Source organism: Rattus rattus, chromosome 16, assembly GCF_011064425.1.
Source record: "Rattus rattus isolate New Zealand chromosome 16, Rrattus_CSIRO_v1, whole genome shotgun sequence".
NCBI lineage: Eukaryota > Metazoa > Chordata > Mammalia > Rodentia > Muridae > Rattus > Rattus rattus.
In genome coordinates, this window is record NC_046169.1 from 15,877,842 (window position 1) to 15,892,176 (window position 14,335).

At 43.8% G+C, this 14,335-nt stretch overlaps 2 protein-coding genes across 2 annotated transcripts in view; both read left to right on the forward strand.

The window, feature by feature from the left end:
* The window catches only part of LOC116885902 (NXPE family member 3-like), a 460,690-nt gene that overhangs the window by 228,582 nt on the left and 217,773 nt on the right, over positions 1 to 14,335 (forward strand). The window lies entirely within an intron of this gene.
* Positions 10,715 to 12,690, forward strand: LOC116885734 (paired immunoglobulin-like type 2 receptor beta). Its single transcript, XM_032887044.1, has 3 exons — positions 10,715 to 10,793; positions 11,080 to 11,466; positions 12,497 to 12,690. Exons 1-3 carry the CDS (start codon positions 10,745 to 10,747, stop codon positions 12,688 to 12,690), a joined length of 630 nt encoding a protein of 209 aa, XP_032742935.1. The 5' UTR covers positions 10,715 to 10,744.

Sequence of the window (14,335 nt, forward strand, 5' to 3'; positions counted from 1 at the left end):
GGCCAGATCAAGGAACCAGAAAATAAACAGAAAGACAGAGAAACTAACAAAAGTTATGAACCAAATGGATTTAAAAACATCTATAGAACATTCCATCCTAAAACAATGAATATACCTTTTTCTTTGCACCTCATGGTACCTTCTCCAAAATTGACCATGTACTTAGTCAAAAAACAGGCCTCAACAGATACAAGAAAGTTGAAATAATCCCATGCATCCTACCAGATCACCACAGACTACGGATGTATTTCAATAAAAACAAAACAACAGAAAGCTCACATCTACATGGAAGCTGAACTATGCTCTACTCAATGATAATTTGCTCAGGAAGAAATGAAGAAAGAAATTAAAGCCTTTTAGAATTTAATGAAAATGAATGCACAACACATCTAAACTTACAGGATACAATGAAAGCAGTGCTAAGAGGAAAACTCACAGCCCTGGTTGCCTCCAAAAAGAAACTGGATAGTGCATACACTAGTAGCTTGATGACACATCTGAAACCAAAACAACAAAAGGAAGCAAATACACCCAAGAGGAATAGACTGCAGGAAATAATCAAACTCAAAGCTGAAAACAACCAAGTAGAAACAAAAAGAACTTGCAAAGATTCCATCAAACCAGGAGCTGGTTCTTCAAGAAAATCAACAAGATTGATAAGCCCTTATCTAGACTAACCAGACGGTACAGAGACAGTATCCAAATTAACAAAATCAAAAATGAAAAGGGAGACATAACAACAGCAACCTAGGGAAACCAAATAATCATTAAATCTCACTACAAAAGCCTATACAACAAAACTGGAAAGTCTGGATGAAATGGATAATTTTCTAGACAGCTACCAGGTATCAAAGTTAAATCAGGATCAGATATACCATCTGAACAGTGCTATAAGTCCTAAAGACATAGAAGCAGTCATTAAAAGTCTACCCGTCAAAAAAGTCCATGACCATATGGGTTTAGTGCAGAATTTTATCAAACCTTCATAGAAGACCTAATATCAATACTCTCCAAACTATCCCACACAAAAAGAGAAGGAACACTACCCAATTCCTTCTATGAAGCCACAATTATGCTTATACCTAAACCAAAGACCCTACAAAGAAAGAGAACATCTGACCAATTTGCCTTATGAATATTGATGGAAAAATACTCAATAAAATTCTCACAAGCCAAATCAAAGACCACATCAAAACTATCATCCATCATGGTAAGTAGGATTCTTCGCATGAATGCTGGGATGTTTTGATATGCATTAATGCATCAACATAATCCACTTTATAAAAAACTCAAAGAAAGAAACAACAGGATCCTCTCATTAGATTCTGGGAAAGCACTTGACAAAATTCAACACCCCTTCATATTAAAAGTCTTGTAACGATCAGGAATTCAAGGCCCATAGCTAAACATAGAAAAAGCAATATACAGCAAACCAGTAGCCAACATCAACATAAATGGAGAGAAACTTGAAGTAATCCCACTAAAATCAGGGACTAGACAAGGCTGCCAACTCTCCCCCTACTTATTCAATATAGTACTTGAAGTCGTAACCAAAGCAATTAAACAACAAAAGCATGTCAAAGGGATATAAATCACTATTTGAAGATGACATGATAGTAAATTAAGTGACTCCAAAAGTACCACCAATGAACTACTGAGTCTGATAAACAACTTCAACAAAGTGTCCGGGTATAAAATTAACTCAAACAAATCAGTAGCCTCCCTCTACTCAAAGGATAAACAGGCTGAGAAAGTAATTAGGGAAATGTCACCCTTCACAATAGTCCCAAATAAAATAAAATACTTCTGTGTGACTCTAACTAAAAAAGTAAAAGATCTGAATGACAAGAACTTCTAATCCCTGAAGAAAGATACCAAAGAAGACCTAGGAGATGGAAAGATTTCCCATGATCATAGATTGTCAGAATTAATATTGTAAAAAAATGGTCATCTTCCTGAAAGCAACCCTATAGATTCCATGCAATCCCCATCAAAATTCTCACTCAATTCTTCATAGAGTTAGAAAAGCAAATTTCAAATTCATTTGGAATAACAAAAACCCAGAATAGCAGAAACTATTCTCAAAAAAAAAGAAAAGAAAAAACCATCTGGGGGAATCACCATCCCTGACCTCAAGCTGTATTACAGAATAATAGTCATAAAGCTATATGGTATTAGTATAGACACAGGCATGTAGACCATTGGAATAGAACTGAAACCCAGAAATTAACCCACACACCTATGCTCACGTTTTTATCTTTAATAAAAGAGCTAAAACCATCCAGTGGAAAAAAGACAGCATATTCAACAAATGGTGCTTATTCAAATGACCATCAGTACGTTGAATAATGCAAATCAATCTGTTCTTATCTCCTTGTACAAAGCTCAAGTCCAAGTGGATCAAGGACCTTCATAGAAAACAAGATACACTGAAACTAATAGAAAAAGAACATAGGGAAGAGCCTGGAACACATAGGCACAGGGGGAAATTTCCTGAATAGAACACCAATGATTTATGCTCTAAGATCAATAATAGATAAATGGGACATCATAAAATTGCAAAGCTTCTGTAAAGCAAAGAACACTGTCAATATGATTAAATGACAACCAACACATTGTGTAAAGATCTTTACCAGTTCTACATCTGATAGAGGGTGAATATCTAATGTATAAAGTGAAGTTAGACTCCAGAGAACCAAATAACCCTATTAAAAATGGGCCAGAGAGCTAAACAAAGAATTCTCAGCTAACGAATATCGAATGGCTGAGAAGCACCTAAATGTTCAACATCTTTAGTCATTAAGGAAATGCAAATCAAAACATCCCTCAGATTCCACCTCACACCAGTCAGAATGACTAAGATCAAAAACTCAGTTGACAGAAGATATTGGTGAGGATGTAGAGAAAGAGGAACACTCCTCCATTGTTGGTGGGATTGCAAGCTGGTACAACCACTCTGGAAATCAATCTGGCAGTTCCTCAGAAAACTGGACATAGTACTTCCATAGTGGACCCAGCTATACCACTCCTAGGCATATACACAAAAGATCCTCCAATATATAACAAAGGCACATGTTCCACTATATTCATAGCAGCCTTATTTATAATAGCCAGAAACTAGAAAGAACTCAGATGTCCCTCAAAAGAGGAATGGATACAGAAAATATGGTACATTTACATAGTGGAGTACTATTCAGCTATTAAAAATGACTTTGTGGGACCCCCGTTGAAGGAATCTTAGAAAGGACTAAAAGAGCTTGAAGGAGCTTGAGACCCCATATGAACAACAATGCCAACCAACCAGAGCTTCCAGGGACTAAGCCACTACCCAAAGACTATACATGGACTGACCCTGGACTCCAACTGCATACATAGCAATGAATAGCCTAGTAAGAGCACCAGTGTAAGGGGAAGCCCTTGGTCCTGCCAAGGCTGAACCCCCAGTGAACGTGATTGTTGGGGGAAGAGCGTTAATGGGGGGGAGGATGGGGAGGGGAATACCTGTAGAGAAGGGGAGGGGAATGTTGGCCCAGAAACTGGGAAGGGGAATAACAATTGAAATGTAAATAAGAAATACTCAAGTTAATAAAGATGGGAAAAAAATAAAAAGAAAATTAAAAAGAAAAAACCGACTTTGTGAAATTCTTAGGCAAATGGATGGAACTAGAAAATATCAATGTGAGTGAGGTAACCCAGTCACAAAAGAACACACATGGTATGCTCTCACTCATAAGTGGATATTAGAACAAAAGCTTCGAATGCCCAAGAAACAATTCACAAATCATATGAAGCTCAAGAATAAGAAAGACCAAAATGTGTATGCTTCAGTACTTCTTAAATTTGGGAACAAAATACTCACAGGAAGTAGACAGTGGGAGGAACTTAGGAGGAAAGTAGGAGGGGAGGAGAACATGGGGTCAGGATCAGGCATGAGTGGAGACTCTGTCCAGTGGAACCAGCCAGAGACCATCCTTCCCCTTTGGCCCTGGGCTAGAGACAACCCATGTGCACCCACTCCGATCTCAGCTCTTCAGAGGCATCCCAGAGGCACCTGGATGCCCAAGAGTCTGAAAATATGATGGCCCCAGCCTTCTTGTAGACCTGGGACTCCCAATCCAGCTCTAACATGTCCAGCAACACAGACCATCTTTTCCCACCCACAGAATAGTGTCCCACAGTTTCCCATAGCCCAACGCCCACATAAGTGCATGCAGGGTAAGTGCAGTCAAATTTTCCATGTCATGCCTCCCTGAGCAGCCTGTGCTCTGGGGCAGAGTAGACCCAAGACACCAATAGCACTACAGGTCCCCTCATTTTGTCTGAACACAGAGAACAGCTGAGAGGCAGGATGGAGAGCCAGCATGGCAGACACACTGACCATTTCTTCTTGTACAGGCCAGCAAGGTAAAGCCTAAACCCCAGTCAGGTGGGCACCTGTCATCCCAAGGGACAGATCAGGGGCTGTTGGGAAGTTTATTATGAGAAGCATACAAGGGAGCCAAAGAGAGGATTCAGTCAGAAACTTGGGCCTCCATGCTGGAGATTTTCCATGGAGATCTCTGGTCTGGCTAGGTTGGAAGGTCCAAGAGAACAGAGAACTTGGGCAGGTGTTGTTCTGCTTCCGTTTCAGGTTGCTGGGGTTAGCCAGCAAGAGATGGACTAGACATCAAGGAGTACAGGAGAGTTTCTGGCAGTGATTTTGGGAGAGCAGATCTCTTTCCCAAGAGGTGTTGTTACAACTCTCATGACTGACAGAAGCTCTCAGATGATGTAGTGATTATTGTGCACCTTTAGTTCTGAACACAACCCATAATAACAGCATTTTGGATGGGTCAGACCTCATCAACATATTCAGGGGCATTGTCCTGTCCCTATGACTGATCTGTCTTGAGCCTATGTGACCTATGGTCACATCCTCACCTGTGGAGAAGGGGTTTGGGGTGTTGCCCTCTACGAATTATCTCTCTTAAGTCTATGAAACCTGTGGTCACGTCCTCAACTATGGAAGAGGGGTTTGGGGCATTGCTCAATGTGGCTTGGTCTATATCAAACCTCTCTACAGTGGTTTGTGGGTGGCTGTGGCTAGTAGCACCCTGATCTTGGAGGCTGAGAATGCACCTGACATCCCTTTTAGGTTCTCCTGGGCATTCAACTGTCTCAACCATGAATCAAGGTTACGTTCACTGCCCGCTGCCCCACAAGAAATGCATGAGACATGGGTAAGAGGACTTGAATTTGAAGGGTCTGGAACTTGAACATTATAAGCCATAGATGTGGCAGGCATTTGGAATCCCAGCCCTGGTCAAGCAAGAGACAGACAGAGTCATGGCTTGGCTGTCCACCTAGTCTGGAACAATTGGTGAGTTCCAGTCCAAACAAAGAGCATGTCTTTAAAAATGACAGGGATTGCTGATGGTGATAAATCACAGACATAATATTTTCTAAATTTATTTGAAGTGAAGTATTTCAAATTACATATTAATGGAAAAACAATAGTGTGTGTCAGTGAGATATCTCAGTGGGAAATAGAGACTGCTGCCTAGCCCAATGAACTGGGTGTGATTCCTGGGAACCCAAATTGTATACAAAGAAAACTGACTCTGGACAATTGTCCTCTGCCTCTCAGTGTTGCCTACAGGCTCCTGGTGAGACATTGTCTGTTTGTCCCCAGCTAACAGACCTCCAGGTGCCAGGTTCTCTCACCAGGGAGGAGAGTTTGCATCAAAGAAGTAATTGGTGACCTCCCATCAGCATCCCACAACTTCAAATTCTTATTTCTGGGAATCAAAAGATCATGGCTGCAGGACTGTTCTATCAAACATTCTTGGGCAGGGATATGAAGATAGCCCCTACTTCTGCCATGTAGGCTCTGATGTCCTGTCCCAGAACCCAGGTCATCCTGTCTGTCTCTGGTCCTGAGAGCCCAACTGTGCTGTTCTCTGTTTGCTCATGGACTTAATGATACTTTTGAGTAAATAAGAGATCAAAAGTGAAACAACTCAGGGAGCAGTTCAGGGCAAGGCTGAGGTCTTGATGTGCCTGCATATGGTAGTCATCAGAACAAGATGACTGAATTACATGTCTAACTTCCTCTCGTCCTATAAGGATGAGTCCAGCGAGCATATGGAATTTCTCTTCATGCAAATGAAGCTTTCCCAGAAAGGTTCATATAACTCTTGCTACCCTCCCCCAATAAAAGACAGCTGTTTCACTGAAAACCTATTGGAGAAGCCTGTTTCTCCACAGGACTCAACCTAGAAGAGATCCTGTGAACCCCCAACCTGTATAAACTCGGTCCATTGCATTCCAGCCCGGTGCTCAACTACTCTGCATGCCCCACAGGCAGAAGAACCTTGACAGCAAATAAATATATTATTTCCCAGCAATCTATCTTAGTTCGTCTTGACCCTTTTCTCCCATATGAGACTGCTAAGAGAGTTGCAGACTGTGTCCAGGATATAAGTCAGTGGGAGAGGGGCAAGGACTGTGGTCCATACTGAGAACCACAGACTGAGATTCAAGATTCCCCTCTCCATTACTCCATGGACACTGCCATCTCACCCATAGCCACAATTCCTCCATGCTTCACATTCAGTGACAGAACATTGCTTAATTAATCCTATGTTAGGGTTCCTTTCCTCATAGGTGCAACTATATGCACTCAATTCCTCATTCCCTGCCATGTTGATATTCTGAACCATTTGGTCTTTCTTAGGACGAAACTTCGGTGCCAAGGCCAGTCTCTCCTTAAATTTGGTAGTCAGCTGGCCGGCTTCTACCAAAAAGTTTGTGAGAACACAGAAAACAATCCAGACTGCCCAAGTAAGAGTGAAACCAGGTTTCTCTTGTAGCCAGAAAAAGTGCATGGTCATACTGGATAGAGATCTACCAATCACAGTGAGCCATAGGTGCAGTGTGGCACAGATGCAGTCCACCAATCACAAGCCTCAAATGAGTACCATTCATGGGTCTTTGCTGACACATTGAGAAAATTATCTCTAATCCCATGAGACCAAGTGGAGATAATTGGGATCATGGATAGGTCACTAATGCTCCTTGTGGCTAAAGGGAAGTGTCCTGGTCCAGGTGTGAGATGTCTGCTGTGGTTGTGATTACATCCAAGCTTCCTGAGGCTGAACTTAACAGCTCTCATGGGCACAGTAACCTTGGGAGCTGGGGTAATGTTTCCCATCCCTGAACATGAACACTCCTAGATTCTTTCCCACAGCAAAGACTTACACAAGCCAACATTCTCAACATCACATAAGTGCATAAATCTTGGTTGTATACACTTAGGCACACTGTATCTGATCAGTCAAAAGAAAACATTATGGTCCTACTGAGAAGCAGACTTTGGCTTCTGCCCTGGCTACCAGTATTTGGACTGTGTGTTCCCTGGACCATGCTCATCAGTAAGAAAAAGGATCAGAGGGAATTGGACATCATAACATACCTGTCACCTCAACTATGGACGTGTATTGATGAGAAGATCATCAGCTGGAGCACTGGTTCTCAACGTGTGGATCAACATCTCTTCGAGGGAGGAACAACATTTTCAGAGAAGTGGCATGTCAGATATCCTGCATATCAGGTGTTTATATTGAGATCATCACAGCCACAAAACCACAGTCATGAAACGGCAATGAAATACTTGTATGGGTGGAGTCACCCCAGCATGAGGAACTGTCCCAGTATTAAAAATCTTGAGAACCAATGAAACCAAAGCTATTTTTAGTACCTCTTGAGTTTGAAGCCAGCCTGTTTTACATGAGACTTTTCCTTGAAACCAATAGCAAAGCTAACCAAAACTCCAAACAGTGCAGAGAGGTCATGGAGAAAGGTCATCTCTTGGTTCCCTTCCTGTTGAGGATGGAGAACTTGAAGATGATACCAGTTTCCTCTTCAGACTTACATTTTTTAAAATGTGAATATCAATACTTTAACCTTTTGTTGTTTGGCTGTGCACACTTTGTGGTATGTTTCTGTTTTTTGAGAAATGGCTCTCTCTACTATATATATATCTGAATGTTCTAGAACTTTTTTTGTAAGACAAGGCAGTCTTCAAATTTAGAAGCACCCCAATGCTGTTTCTTACAGAATGGGATGAAGTCCTGACTACCATGCCTGGCTTATTAATAGGTTTTGATTTTTTGGTTCTGATTTGTTTTGTTTTAAGCCACATACCACTTACAGAGGAGGGAGGGGGAATTTATCTCTTTCTGTGGCCACAAACTTGATGACACATATATAAATGTTTCTGTCCTTGGGTATCAGCAGAAGTCAACAGACTTCAAACCAGAGGAGACTGAGCTGGTCCCCCAGGACCACTCACTGGGCCTTTAGAACACAGTATAGAGATTTCGCATTTGTCTAGACTCCACCTAACAAGTTCCTGGCATTCCTTCTGTTTTTAATTTTATAAAACACAACATAGTCTCTTCCTGAGAGCTCCCATGTGCAAGGGTGCAACGGATGCTCCTGCTGATGTAGGAAGCAGATGAGAGAGAGCAAGATGACAAAGTCATTGGTATGGAGAAAGATGAGGTCAGATGACAGCAGGCCACTGAACTATTCTAAAGCTTCCTCTGCAGCCTGAGTCTACTGTCAGCACCACCAGCTGCCATCCTTCCACCACCCTCTCTAGCTTCTCCAATCTCTTCAGGCACCAGTCTGAATAGGGTAATTTGAGTTTCCTTGGGGTCTGTGTGTTGTCACTAGGGAAGAGAAATCAAGAAGTGTGTAGGTAGGGGGTGTGACACAAATGGAGAAGAGAAAAGTAGGACACCATCCTACTTTCATCTGAGGTTATCTGTTGGGTCAGGGCCCACATAGCCTGCAGTATGTGTTATCTGAAAGATGTTTCTCCAATGGGAGTGGTCAGAGAGAAATAGGAAGCCTTGAGCCTGTTCTGTCTCATCACTTTCATGGGATAAACTATTTGGACATAAAATCAGAGAATCTTAATACTGTGGACTTGTCAGAAAGTGGACTCTTAAAAGTCACTGAGCCTGGTCTGGTGGAGGCCATGTTTGCTCAGGATGAAGACTGTGGAAAGTCGTGGAAATTGATCAGCTGTCAAAGGTGCCTTGACTTGTCTCTGTCTCTGTCCCTCTGTATGTGTGTGAGAGAGAGGCAGAGAGAGAGAGGGAGAGAGAGAGCTCTTTCTGACTAGGACCATAGCCCTAGACACAGGACCAATTCATCCCAAAGGTTCTGTGCCTCAGTGTCTCAAGGGTACTATGTATATGTGCAGCTGGCAGGAAGGTCATGAGAGATTGTTTATGGCTCAGGACAATGTATCTCTGAGGATTACAATAATGCAAGTAAGACAGAAAACCAGACATGAGACAGGGCAGGCTGCATAGGCAGCTTCTGGGAAGCATGGACAAGGCAATCAATGAGAGGAACGTAAGGAAATGGGAAGATGCCTATGCACATGCCACTCAGGGAGAATGATGTCACTTCCTCTGGTGCAACCATGTCTCCCTGCCCTTTGGGGAGCTGATGTCACTGTGTCCTGGGGAAGGGTAGGGTGAACCTTAGGACCAGCACTGAAGGCACCACCACCTCTGCTTGCATGTCTCATGTCTTCACCTGAGTCACAGGCCAGCGGTGTCTACTGTCAGACATGTCCCAGGCCTTACGTCTTGAGTGACACATGACTGCTCTGATCTGTCTTTGCCCATTTATTCCAAAAAAACGTTCTGGAATGACTTTCCAAAGAAACTAAAAATAATTAGAGGGAGTCACTCAGGAGCTTTGTGGAAGGAGCCTTCTCAGAGTCTGCACTGAGCCAGCTTACGGAAGTCTCTGTGTGGAAAGGAAGACTATAAGAACTCAATGTGACTAATGTCCAGTCAATCAGCCATGTGACTGTCATGTGACTTGTGCCAGGTCTTCTCTGATCCTTGCTATCCTATTCTGAGTGAGTGTTATGTTGGTGGGGAGGGAAAGGGGTGCGATTCTGGTAGAAAGGCTCAATTAAAAACTAGATTTATAGTGACTGCCCGCTTGTGGAGGGAAGTTAGAAACTGTGCCACAGGGAGCAGACCAAGTCAAAAGAGAGTCCTCCAGGCCTTGGTTCTGCCTGGGCACCTAAAAGACACAAAAATACTAAAGTATATATGAAGTACAGGAAGGGGGAAGTAGGAATAGAGTAAAGGGTCACTGGGCCAAGGCTTGGGACTGAATGTGTTTCATAACCACCTTCCTCATTCTGTATGAAGTGTTTAGAGACGGACAACTTCATTATGTGAGATTATTAGAGAGACACAGTAACCAGCATGGTGGGAGACAAAAGAGATTGAGGAGGGAGAGGAAAGGAATAGAGGAAATACAGAGGGAAGAGGCAGAGTGACAACAAGCCACTTACAAAGTAGAATAGAGTAGATAAGGCACACGGTCAAGGTGGAAGAGGGGAGAACCAGCCCTGCCAAGCACTAGGGTGTGTCTCACAGCCAAAAATGGGGGCCCAAGAGCCCTGTTATGTTGTCAGTAACCATAAGAGCGGATCTTCTGCAACATGGGAAAAAAGAAGCCATATCAATAAAGGAAGTTGCTGGCCACAAGGAAGTGGAGATGGAGAGGTCCTTCCCAACTCAGTCCTCCACTTGACAAGGTCTGAGCATGGGTGTTGCTTTACTCTGATTCTCTCTGGACTGCTGAGTGCCCCAGTGTCCCTAGACAGGGCATCCACGCCTTCCTGACAGCCCTGCTGCCCTCACTTCCTGGACACAATCTGGCCATGGCTCGGCTTCTCCTTCTTTTGCTGTCGGCAGCATGTCTGCACACTGGTGAGTGGTGGGGACCTCTCTAGCAGGGACTGAACCAGAGGTGGGAAGAGCATGGCGGAGAAAATTGGGTGTCTTGTGTCCAGTGTCTGGTAGAGGAGCCAGCCAGGTCTCTCTGACCTAAGAGTTCAACACTCAGAGTAAGCCCAACCCAACCCTTCCCTCTTTTTGCTGTCCCCCCAGCCATAGGGACAGTCCTGCCCTGTGTCCCACCCCTCCCTTCAGATGGATGCTCAGGGTTGTCCTTTAAATCCCTTCAGTGGCTTCAGATTCTCCCTGTCCTTCTCAGGGAACTCAGCAGGATACACAAGAGAAAATGACTTTGGTGTCAACCAACCAGCTGTCCTCTCTGGAGTCCAGGGTGGCTCCATTGAGATCCCCTTCTCCTTCTATTTCCCCTGGAAGTTGGCCAAGAATCCACAGATGAGCATAGCCTGGATATGGAAGCACTTCCATGGGGAATTCATCTACAACTCCACCCGGCCTTTCATTCATGAGCATTTTAAGGGCCGGCTCATCCTAAACTGGACACAGGGTCAGACATCCGGAGTCCTCAGAATCCTGAACTTGAAGGAGAATGACCAGGCCACATACTTCAGCCAAGTTTGTCTGCAAACAACAGAAGGCATGAAGTGTTGGCCGTCTATTCCTGGGACAAAACTCATTGTTACACATGGTGAGCAACCATGGCACATGGCTTCCTTGTTCCCTACTGTCACCTCAGGCTTCACAACTCTGATTTTTCTTGCATATTACGTTCCCTTGGATCTGTTCAAATATCTGCAAAAAATCTTTTCTTTGTAGTTGTGACAAGACTTTGCAGCCTCCTATATCTGTCAGCCTCTGCTCAGACAGAACCAGACCTGATTCTAAGGTTCAGCACACCATTGCTCACAACCTTACTGTTCCAAATCTAACTACAGTCCTGCCCACTTTGACCCATGACCGCAAGGTGGATGAGCTTCTCCAGGTTGTAGCTGACTCTCTTGTCCGTGGCAGGGCTCCAGTTGGTCCCTGTATGCAACATCTCCACACAGCTCCAATGTCAACTCATAACTTATAGTAGGGGCCATGGATGTTATGGTGTCCTCTGGTCTAACTTTAACTGCCACATGTCACCATAGTCCCTTATTTCACCTCATAGTTCCCCAGAACACATCTTTCTTCTCTCCCTAGTCTCTTCAGTCATGAGTCACAGAGACAATTCTCTCTGCACCTCCTCAGTACTAGGATTACAGTTCATTTGGCTGTGTTTGATGTGGAACTAGACACACAGATCAGGCTAATTTTCCACTCTCAGACCTCTGCATGCCACTGTCCCTTGGGCTAGGATCAAGGGTCAGGCACACTTCACTGGGTGCTTGAAATGTATTTTAGGGACTAAACTCAGGTTCTGGGGCCCAAGAAACAAGCACTCTATGAAATAAGTGTATCCGTATGTTACATATATTTAAGTGTTAAAAAATCATTGTATTTCTCTAACTTAGTTATCTGTGACCCAATGGAAATATGTGGACACAGCCAGGATAGTTGTGGACTGTGCATTTGTGCTTACTCTCCTTGAGTCTCAGCCTTAAGCATGCGTTCCCTTCCCTGTGAGAAATTCTAGCTCTTCCCCATCCCACATGCAACAGAAGACAAGATGTGACACTCACCCATCCCTCCCCCATCCAGGGGTGATCTGCTCACTTCTCATCTCTCCACAGCTCTCAGTACTACCATGAGGACCCCCTCCATCATCACCTCTGCAGACCCCACAGCTGGCCTGGAGGACACAAGGGGCCAGAGGAATTCTTCACTGCTGAACCTGGGAGCCATCATTGGGATGGTCATGGCCAAAGTTGTGGTCATCATCCCCCTCTACAGATGGATGATCTTTCTGTGGTGGAAGCAAAGGTAAGTGGTCCAGGACAGGCCTCACCTGAGCTTCTCCACTGGGAGTGTTCTCAGCTGTGGGAGATGGAGAAGGGCAGGGAACGGTAAAGAGAACAGAAGGAGGAAGAATGTTCCTGAATTTCACAAGGACTGCATCCCTGGATCCTGCTGTCCTTCCAGACCACCTGGAAATTAGAGTAGCAAATGCAGATGAACACAGAGCCTGCTCCTAATGAATTCAAAGAGGCATGCAGGAGACTCATGGGCTCACTGCTTAACTGGAAAGAGCTATAGCTGATGAAGAATACCTGAGAGTAGACCAGCACAAGCAGACAACATGTTACAGGAAGTGATAGCAATAAAAAGAGACACTTCTTCAGTTGGGCGTGAGTGACTAAAATGGAAAGTAAGAGTGTGGTGGGTAATAAAGCCACAAACAGAAAGAAATGTGTATGGAGAACCTAACACTAGAAGTAAAAGAGTTGAGCACTAGAAATCTAACCCCCCTGAAAAAGTGTGAAACACCCATTGAAGTGTCTCAGTTGAAGTGATTTCTCCACAAACAGGGACATGAGTATCATCCCAGGAACCATAAAAAGAGTTGCCAGATGCTTGGGCAGGTGGAGACAATAGGATCCCTGTGGCTCCCTGTGCTGCCAACCTTACCTACTGGGTGAGACCAATGGCTGACCTGCCTCACAATCTAGAGAGGACAGCTCCTAAAGGACAATGCCCAAGGTGGTCCTCCAGCAGCACATGAGTGTTCACATTTGCAAATATTCAAATGTGGTTATGCTCTGTATAATGTAAATATAAAGAGAAACATTAGGGAAGTACTAGACATGTAAGAATATTTGCAGATTGGAAAATTTTATACATTAAGTCCCTGCAAAACATATACATACATATACAACACACACACACACACACGCACACACACACACGCACACACACACACACACACACACACGAAAATACAATGAAGTTCTTTTTCAAAATCCAATAGCATTTTTGTAAAAATAAATGATTTGTTTTCAAAAATTTGTAGGTAGTCTAAGAAATAAAAATGGGGGCACAAAGAGGGACACAATAATCTCAGTCCTCAGAAAATGCAGACAGGAGAATCATGGGTCCAAGGATATCTACAGTTACATAGCAAACTGTAGGCGACTGGGCTCCAAAGACCTTGCACACACAGCACAGTACCTATGTGTGGACTGAGGTCAGAGCTGATTTAAAGATGTGGGACTGCAGGATAAGGATGGAGATGCATAGATGTTGGAGTGTAATGGAAGTTTAAAAATGAACATTTAAATGTGCATCCGACAGTTTCAGACAGGCTCTGCCTTCGATTACTGTAAGTAGAAGAAGTGAGAGGTGGAAAAGCAGCAGCCAGGGAGGCAGCAGAAGACTCACCAGGATTCAAACCATGAGACTGAGTCTGCAGGGTGCAGGAGCCTACACTCAAGGGAAGAACAGATTCCAGAAAGGCAAAAGGGAAATATGATATCTACAGAGTGAAGAAAGCAGAGATGTGTCAAGAGGCTCTGATTTGCAGTGTTGTAAAGGTCTGCTGACTACTGGCCTCAGGTCTGGTGATTCTCAGACCTGTCTCTGCCTGGCTGCAGCAGAGCTGTTTGCTGCCCAGGTCCCCTAATGTCTGAACTCAG

Bases quoted from the DNA above. Each gene is read 5' to 3' on its own strand.
- LOC116885734 (XM_032887044.1), top strand. From the start codon at position 10,745: ATGGCTCGGCTTCTCCTTCTTTTGCTGTCGGCAGCATGTCTGCACACT. The intron at 10,794-11,079 runs GTGAGTGGTGGG...TGTCCTTCTCAG, and splicing joins GGCAGCATGTCTGCACACTG to GGAACTCAGCAGGATACACA. The intron at 11,467-12,496 runs GTGAGCAACCAT...ATCTCTCCACAG, and splicing joins AAAACTCATTGTTACACATG to CTCTCAGTACTACCATGAGG.